Source organism: Lotus japonicus, chromosome 3 (genome assembly GCF_012489685.1).
Source record: "Lotus japonicus ecotype B-129 chromosome 3, LjGifu_v1.2".
Taxonomy (NCBI): domain Eukaryota; kingdom Viridiplantae; phylum Streptophyta; class Magnoliopsida; order Fabales; family Fabaceae; genus Lotus; species Lotus japonicus.
Window position 1 is genome coordinate 67335980 of NC_080043.1, and position 13480 is coordinate 67349459.

At 34.9% G+C, this 13480-nt stretch overlaps 1 protein-coding gene across 3 annotated transcripts; it reads right to left on the reverse strand.

The window, feature by feature from the left end:
* Positions 1–1549: 1549 nt before the first annotated feature.
* LOC130745421 (protein LONG AFTER FAR-RED 3) lies at positions 1550–13163 on the reverse strand. 3 transcript variants are annotated; one of them, XR_009021746.1, is made up of 16 exons: positions 13000–13163; positions 12678–12835; positions 12411–12512; positions 11975–12047; positions 11293–11399; positions 11086–11209; positions 9770–9964; positions 9106–9191; positions 7215–7322; positions 6628–6723; positions 6436–6534; positions 6218–6292; positions 5364–5495; positions 5144–5259; positions 3801–4144; positions 1550–1979 (listed from the first exon to the last, which is right to left on the reverse strand). XR_009021746.1 is itself a non-coding variant. In XM_057597651.1 (15 exons), the coding sequence occupies exons 1-15, from the start codon at positions 13091–13093 to the stop codon at positions 3964–3966; spliced, it is 1746 nt and encodes a 581-aa protein (XP_057453634.1). In that variant the 5' UTR covers positions 13094–13163; the 3' UTR covers positions 3547–3963. The 3 variants fall into 3 exon arrangements, 2 of the variants coding, with proteins under 2 accessions (XP_057453634.1, XP_057453635.1); XM_057597651.1 differs by lacking the exon at positions 1550–1979 and having other exon boundaries at positions 3547–4144; XM_057597652.1 differs by lacking the exons at positions 1550–1979; positions 11975–12047 and having other exon boundaries at positions 3547–4144; positions 12422–12512.
* Between the last annotated feature and the right edge of the window lie 317 nt (positions 13164–13480).

The following is a 13480-nucleotide window of genomic DNA, read 5'->3' on the forward strand; positions in this document are numbered from 1 at the left end:
AAGTATGTGGTTTTAAACGATTCATTTAGTAAAAAATGTACTCACTTGTGTCACACATTACTAAATGTCCTCACTTGATAGTAATAGCATGTAGTTTTTTATAGTCCGTTTGGTAAAAATGCTCTTACTTGTATCCCTTTTGGTAAAAAATGTCATCACTTCTTATAGTATATGTTATTTTTTTTATTACGAGTTTACATGTATATATTGCTCCCACGACATTAAATTTATTGATCCGTCTCTGTATCTTATAGTATCTTTATTTGAATATAGTATTTCTTTTTACTTACATTTTCCAACCCCCTAAACATGTTAAGAGTTTAATTTTTATGCACTAACAATGTAAAGTTTTTTTACATATTCAACTAATCTGATTTCAAGGATGTAAGAATATCTAATTTTTTAATTAATTTTATTAATTAACATAACACATCCTTACAATTTAATTAATTAACGGTGTAAAATAACTTTACATTACCCATGCATATTTTTTTTTCAATTGGTAAACAGTCATGCTAATAGTTAAGTTTAGAGTTGAATTAAGCTCCTAATGGAAATCCTAATACAATGAACTCAAAGATATTGTCCTCCATTTCCGCATACGGCGGGATGTTGTGAATGAAGGGTGGCAACGACATGTTATTAAAACTGGGGACATGGTTAGCAAGTTTGGCAAACATAGCTAAATAATTCCAGTACTTCAGTAATAGTTAAAGCAACAACGTGAAAAAGGTTGCAAAGGGACCATCCTACAATCTATACAACTAGTATTGGATTGTAGAGTTGGAGAGTGGTAATGATGACACCCTAAGCTAGCTCTATAATTGCGTCATAGATTTGCCTTATTCGAAGCAAATAAATAGCCCCTACCCTATACTCTACCCTATAAGCTAGCTAGGCCTATGACTCTAGAAGCCTTTAGACACCTCAAAGTTGGATACCACTTTTTCATGTTCGGTACTTTAGTCTTTAGCCAACTGGATTGATATTGATGTGGGCATAATCTCTCGCCTTCTACACATGTGTTCGGATCAGTAAAAAGATAAACAGCTCAAGTTACACTTAATAGTTTTCCATGCTTATCTAAAAAAAATTTATTAGTTTTCCATTTTGATTTGATTATGTATATTTTTCTCTTTTGTCTTATTTTCACTATTTTTTATAAATATTTTTTATCACATTATTTATTATATGTTTAATTTTTATCCTATTTCTTCATTTCTCTCACTTATTGTTAGTAATTCAAGCTCAAATTATTTCATTTTCTATTTTGTTTAAAACTAAAAAATTACAATGTAACAAATGCAATACTTAAGAATCTACCGACAATAAAGGTGAAAAATCTTGTTGAGATAAACCTTCCAAATCATCAATGAAGACAAAGAAGAAGTATCAAACTTAGCCAAAAATTTCACAACATCATTACTCTTGTCAAACAAATGATGGCAGGACACAACTCAATCACACTTAAGAGATTATTTTAATCCTACTACTAATATATGCATAATTATGAAACTCATGACAAATATCATTTAAAAGGCACAAAATGAATCATAAAAGATACCAGTTTGCCTAAATTAAAATTGTGTTGTCAACAAACATCCAACTCGTTATGAACTGCTAACATCTTAGCATGTAGGCTATCAGTTACACCAATGTGACCGACAAACATAACCAAGAACCCAAACGATATCTCAAATCACAATATTGTACCACAAAATCCCGACAACCTCCAATTGCATGCCCAAAGAATTGTTTCGGGACACCGAAGTCCTAGTCACGAGTACAACGTTGGAGCATTTTAAGAGTTGTAGAACAGATTTTGCAAGTATCATAAAGAGTTAACCTGCGACGAGACAATAAGGAAAAGGTGGGCACAACGTCATGAGTAGTTTTCCAAACAAAGAAGTGAATACTCTCAAGCACGAGAAGCTTGCGCCCGAAGACCAACGAACAAAATCAAGCACTTTGCTGACCATCTAAACAATGACACAAAAATGAACTTGTTGGAACTAAGATAAGAATGAGGCAGATTAGGAGGAAGAAAAGTGAATAACTGAAAAGCATCAAAATGACCAGAAGGGAAATCATCCCTCAACATAACATGCGAATCATGCATATCAACATGCAAAACCTTCTCACATTAAGGGACACGAAGGAATCAATTGGAATACCAAAATGATGAATCATCACAACCAAACAAAAAATTAAAACTATCTTGCAACACATTTCTAGCTTTTAAAACCAATATCCATAAAGGAGAGCTTGTATTGTCCACACAAGTTAGTAAATCGCTTTCAGCAGTAGACGTAGGAGTCATGATCTAAGTCCAAAACTTATCAGTTCGCTGAATCAAGCTCTATAAGTGTACGCCCAACAACACGACGTTCATCCTTGCACTTTGAAGACCAAGGCCCCCTTGCTTCCAAGGACACGTCATCTTAGCCCAAGCCACCAAAGGAATACCCGAATTGGTTGCAACTACCCCAAATAAAACGACGTGTAACGACATCCGTTTTATCACAAATAGTTTATTCAATTGCATGACATAAATAGGAATAACGGACAAAACTGACTTAGCCAAAGTGATAAGGGCAAGTTTATTCACCAAGTTACTCTTCCAAGACAATAAGCTTGAGTCCACTCGATCACAATGAAAGCAAAAGCATCCTTTATAACATGACCATGAAGAGTAGGGAAGCCCACGCACTTGCCTATATTAGAAGTAAAAGGTATGAAAGTAACAACCACAATCCTCTCCTCCAAAGCCTCACCCAAATACCAAGATGCCATTGTCTTAGACTTCACAAAATTAATTTTAAGACCAGAAGCACCACAAAACCTCAAGCACCCTCTAAACCACCTGAATATGAGCTACATCCACCTTAACAAACAGGGAGACATCGTCGTCAAAAAATAAATGAGAAGTTGCATGTGGGACACCCTTGAGAAATTGCGACGGGTTTCCACCTACCCATACTACCTCACACAAAGAATAAGAACAAGTTGTTCGATGCAAAGAATAAGCAACTACGGCGAGAGCAAGTCACCTTGCCTAAGCCCCCTAATAGCACTAAAAGAAGGCAAACGAATACCATTCCAAATGATGGGCAACGAATAAGAAGAAACACAATGCATGATAAGTGAGATAGAAGACGCTGGGAAACCAACCAAACCCAAAAGTGGCCTAAAGAAACTACCTATGTAAATCATTGTTATTAACAAGTTGAGAAGTTGGGTATTGGTTTTACGTGAATTGTGTGTTTGTATGGTCATTTTCAGGGATCAGGGAACATGATGTCTCTTGATATTGACCTCGTTTAAAACCATCACATTTTTCATATGCTTAGCATTAATCTCTTTCTAATATATTAGTGAAACTATACGGTCACACCTGAAACCACATTTTATTTAATAAGATCCACATAAACTTTATCTAATAAAAAATGTGTTAAAAATACATAAAAACTGCGCTGCTAGTATTATTCATGTGTTCACTAAAGCCAAGAATATGTTAAAACTAATATTTAAATTTAGAAACTAAAATGACAATATAAACTTGGATAAATAAATTAAAAAATGTGCTTGCCAACACAGAATACAGTCATTGCATATGACATCCAATTCTAACTAAACCGATATTTTGAGTGATGATATCACTTTCAAGCTCAACTTAAAACGTTATACTGCTGGTATTGAAGAAACAATCTCTGGGAGCACCATTAATCATTATGATAATTTGAATCTAAATTGCTTTTATAAAAAAAAAACCTCTTGAAACATTGCAATAGTAACAATACCTTTCTATGGTTTGAGGCTGCCATAAAATTTTGACTCTTTGCTATATCGGATGTGCCCCTTCAGCCCCTTGAGTTCATCTGAACCGAAAAACTGCCACTACCACCATTCTTTGCGTCCACATATTCAGTATGAAAATCTTGATCAACTAACGATGGAAGAACTTCAACTTCGAGGATATGCTCTCACACCAGAAACATATGTTTCTTCAACAGATGCAGATGCTTCCTCAGCAAAGTCTTTCCATGAATCCATCGATAATATGACAAAATCTGCCAGTTTCCCCGGAGACAAGGACCCCAGATCCTTGTCAAGGAAGCTTGCACGAGCAGCAGAAATGGTGTAACTGTCAAGGAGATAGAGTTTTAGAATCAATGCACAAATAGTCAAAAGAAAATCATATATATGATGTCGAAAGTAGAATTTGACAAAAAAAAAAGTGAAGAGCTCCAATCAGTTGAGCAAGCAGTCTAGAGATTACACATTACTACATTAGCAATACAATTACTAATAATGTTATATGAAGAAATCAAGTTATAGGGGGAGAACCCCAATTATCCATGTCTACAGCCGCAGAAAGAAGAAATTGGGATCAACCACCACCATAGGGGGTGGCGTGGCAGCCACTAATGGCCCAGGAGAAGCTACACAACTAGCACACGGCAGTTAGGAATAGTTATTTGAATTGGGTGAGTTATTATTAGTAAGTATAATAACAGTTTATGTTAGTTATGTTTTATTAAAACTGCCTAGGGGTGGGTTATTAAGTAGGAGGTGTGTGTGATTTTTATTATTCAGAATTTCTGCTGTGATGTTTAAATGAGAGGCTGGTTCTCGAATTACCAGACCCTGTGTAACTTATTCCCTCTTCTTCATCCAATATATTATCTTATCCTTCATTTGCTTATCAGCATGCACATAAATGTTAGATGCAAGAATTTTAGTGTCTGAGTATGCAATCACACAGAACACATAAATACGGTTTTATTACTATACTCCTAAAAAACATGGGCTCATGTCTCTCTAAATTCTATTTTCTTCTTAGTACAGATGAGCAAGGCATCAACATCATAACCTAATGCCATGGATATTTTGACTACGTATGTGTGTTTTGATTTTTGCTGAACTCAACCCAACAAAATCCTACTACTCTGTTTGTGCCTTGAGATCTGTGAAATTAAGTTTACAAAGTTAATGCAAACGGAAAAACAAACCATTCTTATTTTGTTTGACAAATGTAAAAATTTGCCAGGATCCACCAAAAGTAGCTCTAATCCCACAAGCAGGCAAGATATTAATGAGGAACGTAAAATCAGAATAACATGAGTGCTTTAATGCTGCTTACGCCTTTATCGCATCATCTAAAGAAATGCACTCTGATGGAATCCATGCACTTTCCCAAGTGGGAGGCCTTCTTCTCATTGCTGTCTTAATACCACTTAAGGGATTGATGTCTACCACCTGCAAAACAGACATAGTAATGGCGAAGTACCTCTTAATTAATTCATGTTAAGGAATCAGGAAATGTGCATAGTGATGAGTGCTGATAAATGTGACATGCTTACTGGCCAGTCAGAACCAAATGCCAATAATGCATTGCTATCCAAGAGTGACCGAAATAAATATGACTCCTTTTCAGCTCTATCCTTGCCAAGCTTTTTACTTGCAGATTCAGCATCATCCAATAATTGGTCTGGCTGTTGATGATTGGCAATAAAAAATTACAAACCTTGAAAGGAACATTTTTGTACTACCCAAACATATAATACATGGAGTGGACATAATCCATTTAAAAGGGCTCATACTAAGTACTTTTTAGGTGAGGCCAATAATCCGCCAAATTGAAGCAAGGAGAAGGGACTGGTTAGTTTGGGGATCACAGACTAGTAAAAATAAGAGGTTTCATAACAATGCAAAGTACTAGGATTTTGAAATATCAGCTTCTGCAAAAAAACATTTGGAAAATCCACTTTCTTGACGCAACAGAACTGTATACAATTATTGGTCTTTTTTCCCCAGAGCTGTTAGGAATGAACCTTTAAGCCCCGTATGGATGGTAGATTTAGAAAATATCTGTTCTTCAGATTTGCGACTCTTATTATGATAGTTTCCCTTTTATGTGTTTGTAAACAGTTCCGACTTTCAGCATCAAAGGTCGAATGATACTCGTATGACTTTATTTTCCTTACCTTTATGCTCTTGAGATTAGCAAGACACTAGAATTTTTTTACAAAATAGACTCAGTATAGTCCAAATGAGATAATCATCGTAAAAGAGAGACATGGTGATTAATGGGTTGAGCAGATAGGTCAGGTACCCTCTCGTTTTAATTTCACAATGTAGCCACTCTAGTGATTATTCTAGTATCATTTTTAATATTATAGTTTAAAAAAGCCACAAGATAATGATCATGAGAAACCTGCATGGAAGCAACAACCCGTTGTTTGCCAAATCGGTCTGGAGTTCCAAATGCCAACTGTTGGGCATGCTCAATCTGAAAGCAGAGTTTCAGTTCTTTGATGTCACAATGATTTAATTAGAATATATAGCACTGAATCAAAATTTTCCCATCATCCAGATCGCAACAAGTAAAATGGAAAATTATTGAAGCTTTCCATTGTTTTGCTAAAATGTTACCCTGAATCTTCGATCTCTCATTCCATTTGTAGAAGCAACTGAACCATATATGTCCAAGATAAGGTCATTTGCTTTGTCCCCTATAGCATGAATAGCAACCTGATATAATCAACAGGAAGGCAGCCAGTCCATAACTGAAATTTCATATAAACAAATAAGAAGTTGGTAGCTAATAACAAAAGAAGAAATCACCTGTAGACCATTTAAATCTGACTCCAACGTCATGTTGAGAAGAGCTTCAGGTTCAGTCACGTGAAGACCATAATTGTCAGGCTCATCAATATATGGCTAAAAAATTTGAAATACCATAGTTAATCACAATGACAACTGCATGATTAGATGAGCATGGTTAAACTAGGAGCTAAATCCCGTTTCTCTAATTCTCCTTGTCACCTATAACCCATAGGCAGTCAGAAAATGGATGACAATAAGTAGATTTAAAAAAAAAAGTTATTTCGTTAGCAAACCAATAATTAACAGAGTCTATGTTAGAAAACATAGGAGAAATGGGCTGGATAGGGAGGTGTTCATCTGAGAGGTTAAAAGGCAGTTATCATGTATACTGGTACCAGGGGGAATTAGAGGAGTTGTTTTCGTGAGTCAGAACTGTCAGGAGCCTCTCGAATTCCTCTCTCAATTGTACAAGACTGATTAACCTTGTTCCATAGTGGGTCAAGGCAGAATCTGAGTTTGTATAATAAATATTTCTATCTACTGCACTTCTTATGTCAGTGTAACTTGAAAGAATTTATATGGAAAATATGAATGCTTGATCTCACCTCATAAAACAATGCACTATTGGAACCCAGAGATCCATCAGCAAAAGCTTTGACACCACCCAAATAAATCCATTCGCTCAAGGTATGGCCCATTTTGTTAATCACATCCTGAGTAGGAAAAATGAGACTTCAGGACAAAGGTGTTAAAATTTACTGCATAGAAAATAAATATATTCCAGTAATTTTTTTAAAATAAAATCAGAATTATCAAGTACTCATGTGATACTATGCACTTGCAAGTTGCAACAAGAGAGACAGAGGAGAGCACAAGCTGAATTATGAATCAACATAATTCAATAAATATTGATATCTAGCCACCTAGGTCTTACCACAGCTTTAGTATAAAAAGAGATTTTTAATCCTTGCAGGATAACAACTAGGGTCTAATAATTTTCATTAGAAACTGTCATACAGTGGAATATGCTTTATTTCAGATGTATACCAGTTATTAATTTTTAAGCTGTATAACAATTATGTTTTATTAACACGGTATGAAATCTATGACATTTCTTAGTCTGAATCACCTAGTTCAAAGAAAAGTTAATCTTCTGCCATTATCCAATAAAGTCAAAATATGAGGCACGGCGGTCCTCAAACTACTTGAACAAAAAGTAACACAAGATAAATTATTTTAGCAGGACCCCTAATCTCAACTATATATATATATATATATATATATATATATATATATATATATATATATCATCTGGTAGAATTTCCTTAAGTAAATTATCCTCTGAAAACGAGACACATGCAATAACTTGTCCCATATTCCTGAAATTCAACAGTTCCTCTCAATCTAAATACTACAAGAATAACATGTAAAGCAAGCACCCACTAGACTCTATCATCGTAGTGTTCTAAAGGGAGCTCTTTCAAGAAACAATCTACTGCATAAACTATCACATTGTGATGTGAATCAAGGGCTGGAACAAGCTAAGTCAATCTCTTTGAAAGATCCTTCGCAAATTCCAAGTGGACCAATTACAAGAGCAAGGGCTAAAGCCTAAGAGGATCAAGGAAGTATTAAATGCACTTGTTCAAGACATTTGGGCTAAACAAAATTCTCTCCATTCTGAATTTGAGCTTAATTATGTCCTTAGACTCATCTGTGCCAAAGATAGAGCTGTTGAAGGAGATTTGGGCAAGAACCACTCAAATTAAGGAGTTTGGGTCATAGACCATATAGGCTGTTTGAATTCAAGATTATTCATGTTATTTTGAGCTGAAAATAATGTTTTAAGATCCGTTATTGTATGTGGACGAGTTTAGTCTATTAGTCATGTCTTTTCAATTAGTCCTGTTTTATCAGTTAATTTTTAGTGCAGACAAGGATATTTGAGTTGATTAAATATCTAGTTAAGTCACAAGGTCGGCAATTACAAAAGCTAAATTGCATATATATGTATTCCAAATTAATATGACATTATTCATGAAATTCAGCTTCTTTGGTTCACTTCATTGAATTTCTTCCAGTCATCAAGATTTTGTCATTCTTGTGGCATCCTCGATACTTTGGATCCTTGTTTCTTGTACTCAAGGGTGAATGGATCACCAAACCTGATTCTTATCTTTCTTACGGTGTGAACACAACTTGTTATGGGTTCAAAGGTTCTATACGTATTTGGATTCATATCACATTGGACAATGTGAGAAGATTCACACATTGAACAGTGTGAGGAACGTTGGCAATGAGTCTTATAGATAGCATAGTACATGATACAATCGATACTTCTCTCCTTTTTCAAATTTTCCCTTGACAAATGAAGAATTTCATTTGCAAACAAGGCAAAAACGTAGAAAAGAAGAGCCATAAAATAAGCTCTAAGAATTGAGGCAGAAAAAAATATACTAAGGAGTCTATAAATCATAAGTCTGACAGGAGCCATACCACTAAACGTGACCATGTCTCCATTGGAAAAAATAAACACACTCTAATCTTCATCTTTGACATAGAACTAGACCATTGATAAACGTCTGTACAATTTTTAAAAAAAAGTCAGCCATGCTAAAGAATGAGGCCTTTTTACAAATCAGCAGAAAATGTCAATCACAATTGAAAAGGCATTTATCCTTGGCTTTAGGATTGTATCAGGCAGATTAAAACTATATCATTCATTATTTCCTACTCTTTAAAATTGTATCAGTCAGATGAAAATTATATCATCCATTATGTGTCCTACTCCTTTTTTTAATTAATTTAAATATTAAGTAATATAATTTAGATAAACTCAAGTTATTGCACAAATGAAATTTGCAACAGAATAATGTAAACCTTCTAATTTCATTGTAGTTAAATTAAACCATTAATTTATTTTATGTAGCATTTGAATGGATTAAGTGGGTCTCTTCAAGTATAGCTCAATATTTGGTACTGTAGAAACTGCTTGCTAATATCAGTTCTTTTTTTATAAATTAAACAGTCTTCCCTTTATGACTAAGTTGGCATTTAGTTGATATACAAAATGAAAAGAAACATAATGACATTTATAAAAAATCAATTTTAATACAATAATAGATTAGCTATGAATAGAACTCAAACTTTTAGATTAAACCTGAAAAATCCTCCCAAGAAAGATCTGCTGAAACCCCAGGATAATATCTTCCCATATCAACAACTGTTGTGACCCCTCTTGTTAGGGCAAGATTGCTTGCTCTAAGCAATGCCTCCCTCCTATCATGCACTGAATCCTCTGGAATCTGAGAGATCACAAGTGACATTGCAGAATCAATTAGCAGTCCAGTAGGTTCTGCATGATGCCAAAAATCCAATCAAACATCTAATTATACTTTACCAATTTAGCTAATAGAGAACAAAAAGAAAATATTTGAAATGACATTGGCAGTTAGCATTTTCCATTGATGGAATAAATTCATGTAAAGAAAATAACATAGCACCAAAACATGCAGTCCACATCAGAAAAATACATGACACGGTCTGACAAACCAGAGAGTGATAACCTGGTAAGAAAATACCACGTGAAATGCCAATAAAGGTTGGCGTGGAATGAAAACAGGACAAGATAATTTGTTTGTCAAGGACCAAGTCTCCGAAAAGCTTAAGATAGAGGCTCATGAATGGTATATATGTGTGCCTGTGTGTGTGTGTGTGTGTGTATTGAGTACTTCTGAATATCTCTAGTTGCCTACTTTCGTGTTTTAGAGCATATCACCTCATATAGATTTGATATTGTATTTATTTTGTATATAATTAAGGGATTTGATTTGATTCCTAGAATAAAATGATAGGGTTGTGTTTTTTCATGTATATAATTAATGTAGCGAAGACCAACACTCTCTCAAAGTGCCCCCTCAAACAAGACCTCTTTGAGCTTGAGGTGTGAATAATACATAAGCCCTCTTCACCTTGAGTAAAATTCAACTTAACTCAGAATAGGGGGGGAGCCACAAGGATTGAACTCATAAATCACGAGAACTTGGCCATAGAAGCTTTAAAACCACGTCACGGAGTAACTTAGAAAAGTTTGAGCTATTTGGCGGAGACTCGTCAATGGTCTAATTGATATTATTAAAATTCCATTGTCCAAATCATAGCTTTTATTATCACAATGAAACATGGTCAATTAAAGAGTTGGATTTGCCAAAAGGAACATCCAGCACCTGCAGTTGGAAACCTACCACCTTGTTTTCATTTTCTGTTTTCAGTTTTAATTAGAAACCTGCCACCTTGTTTTCATTTGGTTTTCTGTTGTCAAAGATTTGCACAAAAATAGAAAAAAAAAATGGAAAAAGAAAATGGAAACCGAAAGACCCTTATATTCGTTATAAATTCACTTCGTCATTCTATCTACAAAGCAATGAATCAGCTAGAATGATCAGAACTTTCAATACAAAGATAATAAGTAATTACCTCCATTGGAAGTCCTCACTATAGATCCTCCTCTAGGATTATCAGTTAAATTTGTAATCCCAGCCAATCTCAATGCTACTGAGTTAGCCAAGCCCATGTGACCATCCATTCTTGATAGCCAAACCTACTTGTTCACTTCAAGTAAGATTACATTGCGGTGAATGAATATTTTCAAATGAGAAGAACATAAGTAAAGATAAGGCTCACAGGATTGTTAAGAGTAACATCATCGATCCAAGAAGCAGCTGGCAGATCTCCTCCCCATAGATCATTGTTCCATCCACCACCCAAAATCCAGGAACTATGTTTTGTGCCTAAAGTTAAAAGTGTATGAAATGAGTAAACATCAGATATCGTAATTCAGAAGTGAGTCCATTTTGAAAACAGTTCCATGTAATATTTCCCATTTAATGGACATAATTGTGCATATTCAACCACTTGCTTTCATGCCTTCTTTTTCAGTGTTCTTACTTGGAGAAAGAAGAATAGCAATAATTCCAAGAAGTCATTAGTCGTTTTATCTTTAACAAGCAACATGTAAAACTAGCCAACTTAATTAAACTTCAACCAGATGAAAAGGCAAGATGAGACTTAGATATTTGATGGAGTTAAACTAAGAATTAATAATCAAAGAGATGCTTTGACACATAGAAATGCAACAAGTATCATCAACCTTATTTTAGTTGCATCAATATAATACTTGGAAGGTAATTTTAACTTTGGAACCTCAATCATGTTTGAAAAATGCAACGCAGTTTGCATTTGGGCAAGTACTCAAACAAGAACGTGAGTTGGATTGAGACATGATCATCTTCAAGAACTACAAATTTTGTGTAAATTATCTCACCTACAAAACTAAGAAATAAGCATGCAGAAGCTCAAGGCTTACTTTGTACTGCAACTTCGATCCTTCTGACAAACTCTTCCTTTTTATTCACACCACTCAGTTTCACCTGAGTCATCTGCAACTACTGATACGATTTTAAAACAGGAAACATTTTGTAGGTTTACACTCAGGAAGTTTTGGATAGTAAAAGAAAGATTAGGTTCAAATATTCAAATGATTCCAGCTTCCTAGTTTACAGAAAACGGACATTCATCTCAAACAATTCGACTTTCTGATGTGCTCACATCTGTACTGAACATGATTAATAGCTAGCAGCTCTAAATAAGTCTCTTCTTATGAAAATTCCCATGATTATCAAACGTTTAAAGCAAATTTACCACATGCCCATATGATCATTTCAGAAAATATAAACAAACTAAAAGACTAAAGCAAGTAAGAATGTGAAAAAGAATAATTCAGAAAATGGAATATTCTTAACCCGCAATCCACCATTAATGAAATGCACATGGGAATCAATAAACCCAGGAACCACAACTTTCCCACCAAGATCCAACACTTGAGTTCCATAACCTGCCAATTCCTACAAAAAAGTTGAAAAACACATCTGGGTCAGAACCAGTTTGCAGTTTGAAGCCTCATACATGAACAGAAACAACAATAACAACCAGGTACAATCAAAGTTGCTCTTTTTCAATTTTTCAACAAATGGGGAAGTGATGCTGCTAGCAGCAAAACAAGGACAAACCTGGACAAATGAATGGTTGCCAACACGAAGAACCCTCCCATTGGCCACTGCCATAGATTCTGCAAATGGAAGAGTGTCATCACTGGTAAATATCACCCCATTCCTTAAAACCAAACTGGCCACTGGCTGAGACAATGGTGACTTCCAAGCCAAAAAATCTGTAAACAAAAAAACAAGAATTCAAAACAAAAAAGAAACAAATCATAATTTTATGCTATTCATTGAATTTTCAGCTCGTAAACGAAAATAAATCAACAGTTGCAGTGTCCCTGTTACATTTCTTAGTTGTTTATAGTAAGAGTTGGTTTGCTTAAAGACTTACAGTTAAAGGTTGGATGGAAATGAGATAGAGGCACGATTGCGAGGGAGAGAATGATGATTGCTGTAGAGACGAATATGTGAGGAAGAAAATCCATCGAGAAACCAATTTCTTAACCTTGTCTTCTGCTACCTCTGCTGTTTCCTTGTTTGGTACTGCTTCCACCATAAAACCAGCGGCAAGCGAAAAATATATATTTAAATAAGTTATTTCATGTCTTATCTCTTATGTGACAATTTTTGTAAAATTACATTAATTTTGTACGAGAACCTTTCGTGGTTAAAAGTGGTTGTTTAAACGCGAGTCAAGAGTTTAATCCTTAGAAGACGGACTATTGGGGAGACTTTGAGTGTGTTTGTTGTTTGGTTCTGCGTCCTCTTCTTTGAGAATCGAGTCTAGGGCATCAAACAAGAATCTCGAGTAAAAATTGATGTGTGGGTGCTCTATTTTGGAAATCTTTTTTAGCTCTAAATGTGGATCTCCG

Excerpts from the sequence above, each read along its gene's own strand:
- LOC130745421 (XM_057597651.1), bottom strand. The coding sequence starts at position 13,093 with ATGGATTTTCTTCCTCACATATTCGTCTCTACAGCAATCATCATTCTC. Across the intron at positions 7,323-9,105 it reads AGACATGGTCACGTTTAGTG|GATGTGATTAACAAAATGGG; the intron begins GTATGGCTCCTG and ends TTTCCTACTCAG. Across the intron at positions 6,293-6,435 it reads TGAGAGATCGAAGATTCAGG|ATTGAGCATGCCCAACAGTT; the intron begins GTAACATTTTAG and ends CTCTGCTTTCAG.